The following is a 13,311-nucleotide window of genomic DNA, read 5'->3' as shown; positions in this document are numbered from 1 at the left end:
TTAAAACTTTTGATTTAAACATAGGGACAGAAAAAGCGACTTTGTTTTATACTATGTACCTAGTGACATATATAGTATAAGAGTTCTCTGTATAATATGGTATCTAGTGATGCCGAATCATCTAGCCCTAAATGCATAATAGTCTAAAAAAATAATTGTCGTATAACAGGGTAATTGTAGCTATTACGTGTACGTATAATGTCATATTTTGAACTTAATCTTGTTCAACCTTGAGCCTTCCACAACCGAAGTAAGGCCAGCCGCCTTGGGCTAAATTATAATGCGAAATGAAATCAGTTCAAAACATATAGTGCACCATTTCGTACAATAATTTCGGGAGTTAATTAAGTGCCTTGTTTAATAAACGTAAGTGGGTTGATTTATAAAATTAATAAATAACCATAACTTAGCGCTACTAGAAGCCTGCTACTACTTAGGAAGCTGGATATTCAAAATTTTCAATTTGAGTAGGAATTATACTTCCTCATACTTGTAATTTACATAGATATAGTTAAGGTGTTTTACTCGTTAGAATATTTTAATTTAATTAACGATCATTGAAATAAGTAAACCATCTCTTTTGTAGTTTGCATTATGATATTGTGTTATTGCCGGCTTGAGAGAAAGCTCTATCGCTGAATTTTTTTATTTATCAAAAATTACTGCTTAAATTATTTACGGTCGTAGGTTTACTGTATCACTGACTCTTGAACTAGAATTCTTATTTGTATAATCTCAGAAGTCCTAGCTTTGTAACAAATTCATACTTTATACAAAATTTGCTTTGAAATTGACTGCTCATCATTTTGGTTTTTAAATGAAAGTACATATTAACAAAATATCCGCCAAAATTACATAATAAACCACTGAGGAAGTATTATTGTGTACATAATTGGCCGGATACAAGACATCGGTCCGACAAGTCGTGTCGCAAACCGCGACGATTTCGTAGGTACTAACACGCCCTTGTATACAGGCCAATTTGTGGTCGAAATTTGTTTTTATTGCTTTTTTTTATTATGCCCTGGAGATATGGAGAGTTGAATATAAGGTTATGGTTATATTCTTTATCATAGAGCTTGGTATAGGTATTAGGTAGTAACTATATAGTAACCAACTAGGTAAAATATTAAACCGATGTCCGAATGTCGGGAGCCAATTAGATTATATTATGTAATTATTAAAATAAACAAAATTAATGTCAAATGTTTTTAGTTAAAATTATTTTGAATATCAAAGTGATAGAAACATGCATGTAGGCTCTACAATGTACTTAGGCTCTTTTTCCGCAAGCAACGTTATTTTCTTCTTGTTTTAATTTTACATTTATATTTTATGCATTATTCCCCTGTTATAATGTAGGTATGATAACTTATTCAAAGTAGTTTTTTATCTATAGGAAAGAAAATTGTAAAAGAAATATTATGAACCACCCTGTATACATCACTTACACATAAATTAGTTCGTACTTGGTTATTTACAAGACTTAATATTCTAACCGCCATCGATACCACTCAGAATCGAGAATATAACAAATCTATCTATTTAACACATTGAAGAAAACAATAGAAAACAATATGAGAGGTAATACGTATAAAGTGCGACAAACATTTTTAATAAAAAGCTCATTATTAAATAGGTCTTTTTAGTTTTTTAATAGATGATTAATAATAATTAGTCCTGTACGTAGATCGGCTTAATCCAACTTGCGTAATTTAATAAAATCATGTTATTAACAAACGACCAATATGTGTCATTCCCTGATATCCCTCATTAAGAAAGTGTATATAAGTAGATTATTTATGTGAATATTATTTAGTTCTTAGTGACAAAATGGCGAGGCACTTTGTATGTTTGTTCTTCACCCTGACGCTGTTGGCACATGGATTCTGCATACCCACACAATATAGACTTAGAAGACAAATTAATGAATCGGTAAGTGTTTATTTTTTATAACATTAGATACATACTTATAGCATTAGATATACTTATATATAAAATTCTCGTTTGTAATTAGACTCCTCCGAAACGGTAAGCCTGAGAATCGAAAAATATCTATTTTTGATAACCCTAACTAATAAGAGTAAGGCAGAACAAAGTTTGCCAGGACAGTAATTTTATAATTTATAACGATAGGCAATTGGACGCGGGTTCGAATCCCGCCACAGGATCAAATATGTATAGTAGGTTCAAGGTTGGTCAGTGAAAGGGTGCAAACATTATACATATATTAATTGTGTTGATTATCTAAGTTTTTGTGTCTTATGGACTGCTACTCCATAACTACCAAGTTATGGAGTAACTATTAACTAATCTGTGCCGGTACAAAATTGTACAAAATACCTACTCCTAATTTTGTAAAAAAAACTGGCAGAATAGGTATTTAGATTTGAATTAGAATGTATCGACTTGTACCTAATTATTCATATAATTGATATTCTCTAGTAGGTATAAATTGTGTAGAGTACTTATTTTTAATTTCTTAGAAAATAATACGGATATTTTTTTTAAATGACCTTCTATCGATACCTTTGCACTCAATGTAAAGTGGTTTCCCTTCAAAAAGTAAAATTATTTTTTACCAAATCATATTATGCTGACTTCCTGCTCGAAAGCTAGATAGGTAATTGTATCAAATTTCCGCAAAAGCAATGAAGTATTAAAAATTTATTTAAAGAACATAAAAAATACCAAAATCGCATAAAGCGCGTCACACACGGTGAAGATACTATAATATTTTATCTTAAGGTTCTGTTATATTTTATATTACAGTATCTTAACGCATCCGGTATCAGCGCTCGGACCATCATTTTTCTTTTTGTCATTGCGTACTAAGACTCCTGTAGAACCGCCATCCTGTTACAGATGACCCACAAAATTTCGCGTCATTTGTAACAGGATGGCGGTTCTACAGGGGTCTTAGTACGCAATGACAAAAAGAAAAATGATGGTCCGAACGCTGATACCGGATGCGTTAAGATACTGTGATATAAAATATAACAGTATTTTAAGATAAAATATTATAGTATCTTCACCGTGTGTGACGCGCTTAATTCGTGAAACAAAATTTACTTTGACTATTTCAATCTTTCGTAATTATTGTAGGTAATATTATTCCGCTCGGTAAATCATTTGTTAAAGAGTTTATTTTTTAGTTCCTTTGTATTTGATATAGAGTCTATATTATAGACTTAAAAAATTGCACAAGAGACTTAATAGACTACAAGCCCGCATAGGACAAAAATATGGGTCAAATGAACCACCACGGGACATATCTAGAACGAAAGCAGAGCAAAAAATAATAAGATTCATCACTATGCCGTCACTTGTAAGCTGTCCAACTGAGTGCAGATGAGAATTGAAAAGTACAGGTAGACTCGGTAAATTTTGGTCATATATTTTTGTACGGCATTCTTAACCATCGATAGATCCATTAAAAATAATAAGAAACCGCTCAGTGCCGTACAAAAATGGTGGTCCACCAAGTCGGAATTTTTATTTAATTTCCGAGAGTTACCGGGGGTAAATTTGGTCATTTGACCATGTACGGCATCTGTGTCATACTATTGCTATACTGCTTTTAATCCATTATTCCGCAACGCCGTACAAAAATCATGGGGACAAGGGGAAAAAATCGAGAGTTGCAATCCCCTCTCTTTCCCCACTCCAGGGGGTCATTTGACTAAGTACGGCTTCGGTTCCAAAACATTATCTAGCACTCAAAAGTACTATTAAAAGCAATGCCGTCAAAAAATAATTGTCCTTTTAAATGTATACCAATAATCATCTTAATTTCATCGAATTCGTGATATAAAGAGCTGTAAGGTCATTTGACCCTGTACGGGAACTTTTTTTTTAACATGATATTGTAAAATTCAATTGTTGTATAGTATTGCCGTTCAAAAGAAACCGTTCTAAAAAAAGTTATAGAGAAATGCAAAACCAGAAATTTTGTTAAAGTTTAAACATCGTAGATTAATGAAAAATAATAGTTTTCTACACTTTATCCGTTGTTTTAAATAGTATTAACATAGATAAATTAGGAAAAAACGATGCCGTACATTTTTGTGCCGACCACCTCTTTTAGGCTGATGAAAGCGACGAAAGCTACAATTTTAAGGGTGCTTTATGGCCATTTGATACAGTACGGCATTAACATATTTTTACCCAACTACGGCAAATCAAAAGGAGGGTTATGGTTGTTTACAGGTCATGTATGTATGTTCATCTATTCCCTCGTAACTTCTAAACTACTTATCAGAATTCGACGAATGACATATCATTAGAAGCGTCTGAATTGTTCACTGGATAACCAGCGAGCTAAAGGCTATATGGGGTTTCACAAAATCTAATGTGGCGCCCTCTAGCGGACAAAACATACAGAGTAAAAAAATAAAGTTAAGATAAATATGCAGTGTTTGGTATCATTTGAAAGCGCTTTACTTGTACATTTTGAATATGTATATATTACTAGCATTTGCTTGTGACTTTACCTGTATTCATTGACTGATTGCATATAATTCACATCTTTTCGTTCATAGCTTTTTTATTAGTTCATCAATTTAACGGAGTCCATTCCACCTGACTCCGACTTTCCAAGGTGATAATTAACCACCTCGAGCTTCTTAATATTAATGTATATTTATATTTTATTAATAAAATATAAAGCAAACATTTCGTTGTATGGATTTTTTTCTTTTTCAGATTTTTCCCCTTTGAACCAACGAAAATGTACGGCACATGAAAAAATATTATCTATGCATAAAATACTTTAAAAATAAATTTATTTCGTGTTGTGTCAAATGACCCCCTGGAGTGGGGAAAGAGAGGGGATTATAACTCTCGATTTTTTCCCCTTGTCCCCATGATTTTTGTACGGCGTTGCGGAATAATGGATTAAAAGCAGTATAGCAATAGTATGACACAAATGCCGTACATGGTCAAATGACCAAATATACCCCCGGTAACTCTCGGAAATTAAATAAAAATTCCGACTTGGTGGACCACCATTTTTGTACGGCACTGAGCGGTTTCTTATTATTTTTAATGGATCTATCGATGGTTAAGAATGCCGTACAAAAATATATGACCAAAATTTACCGAGTCTACCTGTACTTTTCAATTCTCATCTGCACTCAGTTGGACAGCTTACAAGTGACGGCATAGTGATGAATCTTATTATTTTTTGCTCTGCTATCGTTCTAGATATGTCCCGTGGTGGTTCATTTGACCCATATTTTTGTCCTATGCGGGCTTGTAGTCTATAATTATTGGAATTAACTCCATATGTTTTTCCAATAAAATTCACACTGTCAATTTGTTACGCAAGTTTTTCTGTTTTCAGGAAATCGAAAAGATTTTTTCTATAAAAATTATTGCGAAAAATTAAAATATATCCTATTTGTTTATCTTCTACTATCAGTAAGTAGAAAGAAATAAGTTTTAGTATCAGCATTAGACACCTTCACTGGAGTTATATTTTCTGAATGATAAAAATAGGTACGGTCTACCTATATTTAAAAGAGCGTTATAATTTTTGAAAATATTAAAAATAAAAAGAGTAACTAATTTACCTTCAGTTTTAAAAATATTTTCTAAAAGTATTTAAATTTAATGAAAAGAAAACAGACACTCATTAAAAATTATTTCCTAAAGATCTTGTTTTTTTTTGTCATTCGTGACCTTATTTATTTATATCTGCCGTTAAGCCAATTCATAACCAATTTAATTAAAAAAAATGGAAACAAAATAACAACGAATAAATATTTCACAACATTGTGCCAATGTGAAAATTAAATTACCTACAGTTGGTTTTATTTTTATTTTCAAAATTATTTTTTATGAATTAAATCCTTATTACCTAAGTCTTGTGTTTCATTCATTTAATTTACTAATTTGTAAACTTTAAATGACTTCTTATCTATACTTATATTATAAAGCTAAAGAGTTTGTTTGTTTGAACGCGCTAATCTCAGGAACTACTGATCCGATTTGAAAAATTCTTTCGGTGTTAGATAGCCCATTTATCGAGGAATATTAGTAGATATAGATTTAAGTATATTCTGTACATAATACATTTTTATTAATTACAGCTAGAAACAACAGTCACCCCAACAGAGACAACTCTCGCAGCAGTGAACGACATATCTTTGGCGGCTAACAATGACGTCGCCAGTGCCCCGCTATCAGTCCCTATCGATCCTCAAGACGGTGGTGGTGATGATGATGAAGATAACACAATCCCACAGGCGCCCAGCGATGGTGGTGGCAGCAGCATTGCCAGCCTGTTCAATATACTAGGCGCTATTCTACCCAGTTCTAGCAGTTCGAGTGTAAGTTGTCTATGGTTTTATTGTAAAGGTTTTTTTTGTACACAGTTTTGCACAGTATTGTATTTGCCATACACACACCTAAAATATTTTATTTTACAACACTGACGAAGAAATGAAATGCAGCTTATGAAAAAGGATAAATCTATATGTAAACATGTTAATGTTAACAATATGTACGTTTATTTTGTTTTAATTTCTGTGTTGAATTTCTTCTTCGTGCACGCCAAATATATTAATATAGTCCGAAAGAAGGAGACAATTGTAAAAAAAACCAACTTTCTTTTTAAAAAAATTTTCAAACTAACGACTACTGTCCATATCTAACACATTTTCCGACTTCCGTCCACGCCCGTTCATATTCAAATATGCGCATAGCAATCGTTAAATTGTATGTGCATTATTTTTTATGATGGTTTAATATTAATAATAGCACGAAGTTACTCTTTTTTGCACGGATGCACAACTTTCGATTGAGTGAAACTACTGCACATGACCTTTTTACCCTTCAAGACTTCGCACTGGGATGGCATTGGAACGGTTAAGTATTCATTTCATAATATTTCGTGCAATAATAACCAAATTTAATTGAGTTTATTATTTAAATTGTATGAATTTAAAATTCTGCGACCATTTGCAGGTAATGTTACGTAATATAATTAGAACCATGATAAAACGGTTCAATCCGCATATAATATTACGTCGAGAAATAAACGCAAAAGACGAAGAACTTGATTACATTAATGACCTCAAGCCGCCACCGTTTCAAAGACAAGAAGAAACTAGTGAAAGCGAAGATTCTAGAAATGAATCTAGTAGAGAAGAAACCAATTCGGAACAAGATTCAAATTCGAATATTGAATCGGATGAGGATTATGATGAGCCGCCAGGGGGCGGTGATGGGCAAGGTGGTGGTATATTGGGACTTCTAGCTGGACTAAGCGGGGGTGTACGTTCGCTTTAATAATCGCTATGATAGCTATACCATCTAATATCGTTGTTCATAATGCCAGTATTGAAATAGATATAACAATTTTAATATTATTCTAGGAAGATGGGCAATCAGATTTAGGTTCACTTCTCGCCACTGTGAGCGGTATCATCGCTAACCTGAGTGTAAGTTTTACTCCGTATGTGTGAAATTTAAAAATTAAAATGTTTCAGAAAAATAAAGATTTATACCTATTATAAAATATTGCAGGGCGATGGGATCGACCTAAATAGTCTCATTGCTTCAGGGATTGGATTATTCGTAGGATTACTGGTATGTTGTTACATCTCCAACAAATTATTGTTTATAATGGTCTTTTCTAGTTCATATTACAATATAATTACCATTTACAGTCTGAAGGCGATCAAAACCCAGGAACAATTGTTGCTAGCTATCTTTTGACATCATTAGACACAATTACTGGCGGTGGATCGGTATGTTCAATCAATGAAATGAATTTTTCGTACTTATATCAATAACTCTTTATAGATAATTTAGTAATAATTTTGCTTTACAGAAAAATAACGGAGCGTTCTTTGGGAATTTCCTTTCTAAACTAATAGTGGGGACTAGCGCCGTAAGTATTCTGCAAGAAGTAAAAATATGGAGATTCTATGAAATTCCTTCTATAAAATATTTTATTTTTTGAAATTTTAATTACTTTAATCTTTAAAATTTATAGGCTGGAGACCCAGATGCAAGTTCAGAAGAGAACGGTCAACCTCAAATGAAAGATTCCGCTGGATTCTTTTCAAGTCTTCTAATGTCACTTCTCGGAGAAATGTCCAAGAGTAGCTCTGGAAGCAGTTCGCATCCATGGAGAAGATATATGGAACAACATCAATTTAACAATTCTTAGATTACATACTAATAAAGATATATTTATAACTTTACAAGATTTATAAGTCACGTCGTCTACGTCTACAATCTTAAGTTTTCAATATCGTTTATGTACTGATTATTGTTAAGAGAAACACCTAAATAGTTATTAGCACGGATTATTTATTAATTCTGGGTGTTAAAAAATAATAAAAAAATGAAACCACAATGGTGATGAAATGTATTTTATTTCCATATATAACATTACAATGAATATAATTAATTACGTGGTTAGTTATACAATATTTTTTTATTAACAGTGAATTTTATTTTTCAGGGTGGCCATACTGTCCTTGCAAACGCACCATCACCGTTGTGGACGTTAAAACTGGACATATTGAGGGCATTTTTGCAATTCACAACCAGTATACTGGGGCTTGCTTCTTCGACGTCTGCTCACGCTTCACATTAAAATTAGTGCCATTTAACAATAAAGAAATACATATGTTGAAATAAGGTTTTTATTTCACCCCTATATTCTCTTCTCTGAAACCCGTTGGACTGTTAGTTCAGTTATCTGAAAAACATTAACATAGATTATTATAAAAAATATTCAGACTATTGTTTATTACTAGACAGATAAAGTATAAATATACAGTGTTGAGATTATATCTTCGAATAGAAACTTGATACTTTGACGCTCATTAAAACCTGTAAGCCCAATAAAAAGGAATTTGATTATAGTACGACATAAAAGAGATGAAATTAATTATTTTGGAACTAATTCGTTTTTCATTACCTGGCAACCCTGAATTGGCAATGTAGCTGTCAAGTTGAATAAAAATTTGTTGTTTTTTTCGTGAAGTGGAGAATTATTGAGATAAAATTGTTATTTAGAACAAGAAATTTAAATAAAAAAGGAGACATCATGAAAAAGGTTAAACGTAGCGGTGTCCGTGATGTGGTGTATAAAGTTTTTATTCGGTGTTTGTCCGAATTTCAAGCTGGAAATTTATTGACTGATTTGGAAAACGTTTACAAACGTACAGCAGAATATACCGGTGAGATTCCATTTATTTTTGCTCAGTACTACGTAAAATAGAATATTCCATTAGTAACGAGTGTTTAATGTATGTATGTATGGCGATTATTACGTTTTCGCAAATTAATTTGAGGTTATTTGTATGTAAACAAAAACTAGTTTTTATAGTGCGACCAGCACAATTTGAGTCAAGAAGTTATATCCAATCCAACCAGCCTCAAATAAAGTACCTAGTTTAGATTTTACTACATAGTATAGTGATAACTGTTTTCATACAGCTATCTATCTATTAATCAATCAAACCATAAGAAAAAAAATCATATTTACTGTATCATATTTACAGATACTGAAGATGCCCCGTACCCTCTTGCCAGTACTTCGAAACAGAGTGATGATCAGTCCTTTGAAGGAGTAGAATATTTAGATTTTGATGAATTATATTAATGTACAAAATTTATCTACAAAAAAAATAAAAATATGTGGTTTTCAAATCGCCTTGTTTTTTTCTACCCGACGGACCCAGAAAGAGGGTAATGTGTTTGAGCTGCATGTATGCTTGTTTGTTTGTATGTTTGATTCTATGTGCGCCTCTGCAGTCTAAACACTTGACCGATTTTTATAAAATAACTAATTCCAAATACATTTAAGTAAAATTTGACCTAGGTAGGTCAATTAAAATACTAATGTATTTTTGTCTTAAATTACACTATTGCTACACTGAAACAATTATAACGGTTTAAATCGCGGTATTTATTTTAGATTATATTATATACATTTTTGGATTTTTATTCTATAGTATCAAGATCGCTTGCGTCGCAGTATCAGTGTTGCTATATGAGCGACGGTGGCGCCCTCATTTATTTTCATCTCTTTTGTGTCGCACTGTATCTCTGACTATGATTTTAATAAAAACCTGTAAAAACTTACGTTAACTGTAGGTGGAGTAGATAACACATAGTGAACAGTATCTGCGATGTCACTTGGTTCCAACATTGGCAAATCTATTTCAACACCATCTCTTTGCGCCATTTTGGTCCTCACTAACCCAGGGGATATGCTCTAAAATAATTTTAATTTCAATAAGTGGTCAATCTGTACTCTGTATTTTGACAATTATTTATTTCAAACCCTATGTATTGGTACGTATTTCTAAAAAAAGTTTTGCAAAAACGGTCTTACCGTTTAGATTTTATGAAAATTACAGTAGTTAATAGTCTCTATCACAGAACAGTAAAAACAAGGTCTCTATATTTTGTGAAATAAACCTATCTACTCATTGGTCACTCAATCATACTCTATCTACAAATTTATTACTGTGAACTTATTTAGTTAATTCATACCGTAACTTTAATGCTGCTACCAAACTGAGCCAACTCGTTAACAAGCGCTTTTGTGAACGCTGTAACTGCGTGCTTGCTCGCTGAATATACGTTCGTATTGGGCAGGAAAGGAATGTAGTGACCCGCTACACTGAAAATTGTATGTACTCTGATTACTTTAGTTATCTTATATCTTTATATGTATAATGAAATTTGGTTCTTAAATGATAAAAGGAATTTTATAGCTCGGCTAGATCAAGTCTACTTTTAGCCAGGGCCAGAATCAAAAGCAATTATCATGTTTCAATCTAATTATTACTGATTGTTGATTATTGAATGTCTGTGAGCTTTATATCTTGTATTATTTATTACTATATCACGAGACAACAAAGAAAAACAATTTCATCATTTTAGAAAAGATAGAGCTGTTAGAAGTCTACCTTTTCTATACAAAATTAGACTTTCTAAAACAATTTATATTATTTCTTATTACCTGTTGATATTTATAATGTGACCATTAAAGTTCTGCTTCTTCATAGAAGCGACGGCGTGTCGAGTGCACAGCATCATTCCCTTTACATTCACGTCCAGTGTTGATATGACTTCGTCATTGCTCATCGGAGAATCACCAATATCTAAAAATTTATTGTGCAATATACTTATAGTTATAACCTATGCCTTCAGCCTACTATAAAATCCTATAGGACTATTGTTGACATTAATTAATTTATAAGTACCCATTTAAAACATATTTAATTAAAATGTTAAATGTATTATAATGAATTATATAGTACATCCATCGAATACAACTACAATATAACAAACGCATTAGATTTAAGGGGGCGCATAAAGCAAAATAACCAATCTTCTATTAGATGATACGTGTAATATGCAAGACCAAATCTAAAAATAAAATATATATCAAACTAGATGATATGTTCAACGATTCTGTTTAATCAAAAACATAAAATATTAAAATTTACTCGATAAAAAAAAAATCACCAAGTTAGCTCTAATTTTCACACTTTTACGTTTTCTACTTGACATGGTAATACTTACTTATTATGATTTTTTTTTTCATAAACAATTACCTATATTAAAACATTTGCAAGATATTTGTCAGAGCATTTTGTGTAATTACTTTTAGTTTTGGTTTTATCTGCGATAAACCACTTTTGGCGCTCTTTTTTTCTCGAGATAAACGTTTGATTTTGTCACGATAAAAGTGGTTTATCGCAGATAAAACCAAAACTAAAAGTAATTACACAAAATGCTCTGACAAATATCTTGCAAATGTTTTAATATAATTGTTTATGAAAAAAAAATCATAATAAGTATTACCATGTCAAGTAGAAAACGTAAAAGTGTGAAAATTAGAGCTAACTTGGTGATTTTTTTTTTATCGAGTAAATTTTAATATTTTATGTTTTTGATTAAACAGAATCGTTGAACATATCATCTAGTTTGATATATATTTTATTTTTTAGATTTGGTCTTGCATATTACACGTATCATCTAATAGAAGATTGGTTATTTTGCTTTATGCGCCCCCTTAAGTATTAACATTTTAATACCAAAGATATAATCTAGGTCTTATTATCGACACTTGCGTCTCTACTAAGTAATTTTAATGCATGGCACAAGATGAAATTAACAGGTTAATTTGTAGCACAAATCACTGGAAACTAAAACAATTAACTAGCTTAGGTACTAAAACTACATAACTTCAATACTACCTGTGATATGAGCTGGATAAATAACACCAGCATTGTTAACGAGAACGTGTATTCCACCGAATTTCTGTTCAATAGACTGGAAAGTCGATGTGATTTCTTCAGGTTTAGAGATATCGCATTTTAGAGATGTTATACTACCAACGCCTTTCACTTTTCCTTGTAGTTGCTGAAAATTTTCCATGATATTTCATTTGATATGTACATAGGACATAATTATAACATTAATTAATTAAAGTTACTAAATTACAAAAGTAAAAATTTCGTAATGAAAAAACCCTACATTGCTTTCCAAGGTCTTGTTCTTACCTCGCATTCAGGTTTCTAGCTAGGATACGCCCCTTCGAAGTCTAGGTACATTGAAATCTAGAACAATCTTAAAAACGATGCTAACAATAACTATCGTTAATTTACTATTACCCTATATACATACATTCTACATATTAGGTAGTTGCATATATTGCACTTCTGATAATCTGGCATTTATTATCATGTATGTTGTAATTTTATGTTTAAAAAACAGTGACATTATTTAGTTATTTACGCACTGTTGTGCTGTACGACGTATTTCTACAATTATTTTGGACTTACATCAACCAAATGACTACTTCTCGCCAAGCCTACAACTCGCAAGCCAGCATCAGCCAGCTTCACAGAGATGGCGGCCCCAATCCCGCTGCTGGCGCCAGTCACCACTGCTGTCTTGCCCGACCAACGCTCCATAACTAAGCTAGTTTTGTACTAGAAACCTTGACAGTTACTGTAATGAAGTAATCTAAAACATCCCACAAGTAACTTGTTGCATTATAATGCAAACAATTATAATGTATAATTTATTTTATTTGATATTTATTTTTTACCGTGTTATTACAATAATTGCAAATTTTAGTCATTTTTAATGGCATGGACTTACCTTACTATTAAATTAAATAACATATACGCCAAGAACTTGTTGTTAAAGTTCCAATCGGAAACATATAAAAATTCCAGAAAAGAATACAAAAGAAAGGCAAAATATAATAAGTATTCAGTATCGGAACGGGTGTTACGGGAAGTATTCGCTTCACCGCCCACCGGA

The 13,311-nt window shown here is 31.9% G+C and overlaps 2 protein-coding genes across 2 annotated transcripts; one reads left to right on the top strand and one right to left on the bottom strand.

Annotated features, from left to right (window-relative positions):
• The first annotated feature begins 301 nt into the window (after window positions 1-301).
• LOC149899228 (uncharacterized) lies at window positions 302-8,179 on the top strand. The gene is made up of 9 exons (XM_090114462.1): window positions 302-366; window positions 1,820-1,935; window positions 6,093-6,332; window positions 6,970-7,278; window positions 7,380-7,445; window positions 7,531-7,593; window positions 7,674-7,754; window positions 7,838-7,897; window positions 8,003-8,179. Exons 2-9 carry the CDS (start codon window positions 1,834-1,836, stop codon window positions 8,177-8,179), a joined length of 1,098 nt encoding a protein of 365 aa, XP_089970588.1. The 5' UTR covers window positions 302-366; window positions 1,820-1,833.
• Window positions 8,180-8,370: 191 nt separating this feature from the next.
• On the bottom strand, window positions 8,371-13,294 carry LOC149899227 (farnesol dehydrogenase-like). The gene is made up of 7 exons (XM_090114463.1): window positions 13,147-13,294; window positions 12,825-13,008; window positions 12,237-12,402; window positions 10,994-11,135; window positions 10,522-10,651; window positions 10,109-10,240; window positions 8,371-8,716 (listed from the first exon to the last, which is right to left on the bottom strand). The coding sequence occupies exons 2-7, from the start codon at window positions 12,954-12,956 to the stop codon at window positions 8,672-8,674; spliced, it is 747 nt and encodes a 248-aa protein (XP_089970589.1). The 5' UTR covers window positions 12,957-13,008; window positions 13,147-13,294; the 3' UTR covers window positions 8,371-8,671.
• Between the last annotated feature and the right edge of the window lie 17 nt (window positions 13,295-13,311).

The sequence above is a fragment of the Colias eurytheme genome, chromosome 21 (assembly GCF_061535395.1).
Source record: "Colias eurytheme isolate Ceu_HAF_F1 chromosome 21, ilColEury1 Martin Lab GWU primary, whole genome shotgun sequence".
In the NCBI taxonomy this organism is placed as follows: Eukaryota; Metazoa; Arthropoda; class Insecta; order Lepidoptera; family Pieridae; genus Colias; species Colias eurytheme.
Note: the sequence above shows the minus strand (reverse complement) of the source record. Positions and strands in the feature narration are given on the sequence as shown.

Excerpts from the sequence above, each read along its gene's own strand:
- LOC149899228 (XM_090114462.1), top strand. The coding sequence starts at position 1,834 with ATGGCGAGGCACTTTGTATGTTTGTTCTTCACCCTGACGCTGTTGGCA. Across the intron at positions 1,936-6,092 it reads GAAGACAAATTAATGAATCG|CTAGAAACAACAGTCACCCC; the intron begins GTAAGTGTTTAT and ends TATTAATTACAG. Across the intron at positions 6,333-6,969 it reads CCAGTTCTAGCAGTTCGAGT|GTAATGTTACGTAATATAAT; the intron begins GTAAGTTGTCTA and ends GACCATTTGCAG.
- LOC149899227 (XM_090114463.1), bottom strand. The coding sequence starts at position 12,956 with ATGGAGCGTTGGTCGGGCAAGACAGCAGTGGTGACTGGCGCCAGCAGC. Across the intron at positions 11,136-12,236 it reads TTATCCAGCTCATATCACAG|ATATTGGTGATTCTCCGATG; the intron begins GTAGTATTGAAG and ends ATAAATTTTTAG. Across the intron at positions 10,652-10,993 it reads CACATTATAAATATCAACAG|TGTAGCGGGTCACTACATTC; the intron begins GTAATAAGAAAT and ends TACAATTTTCAG.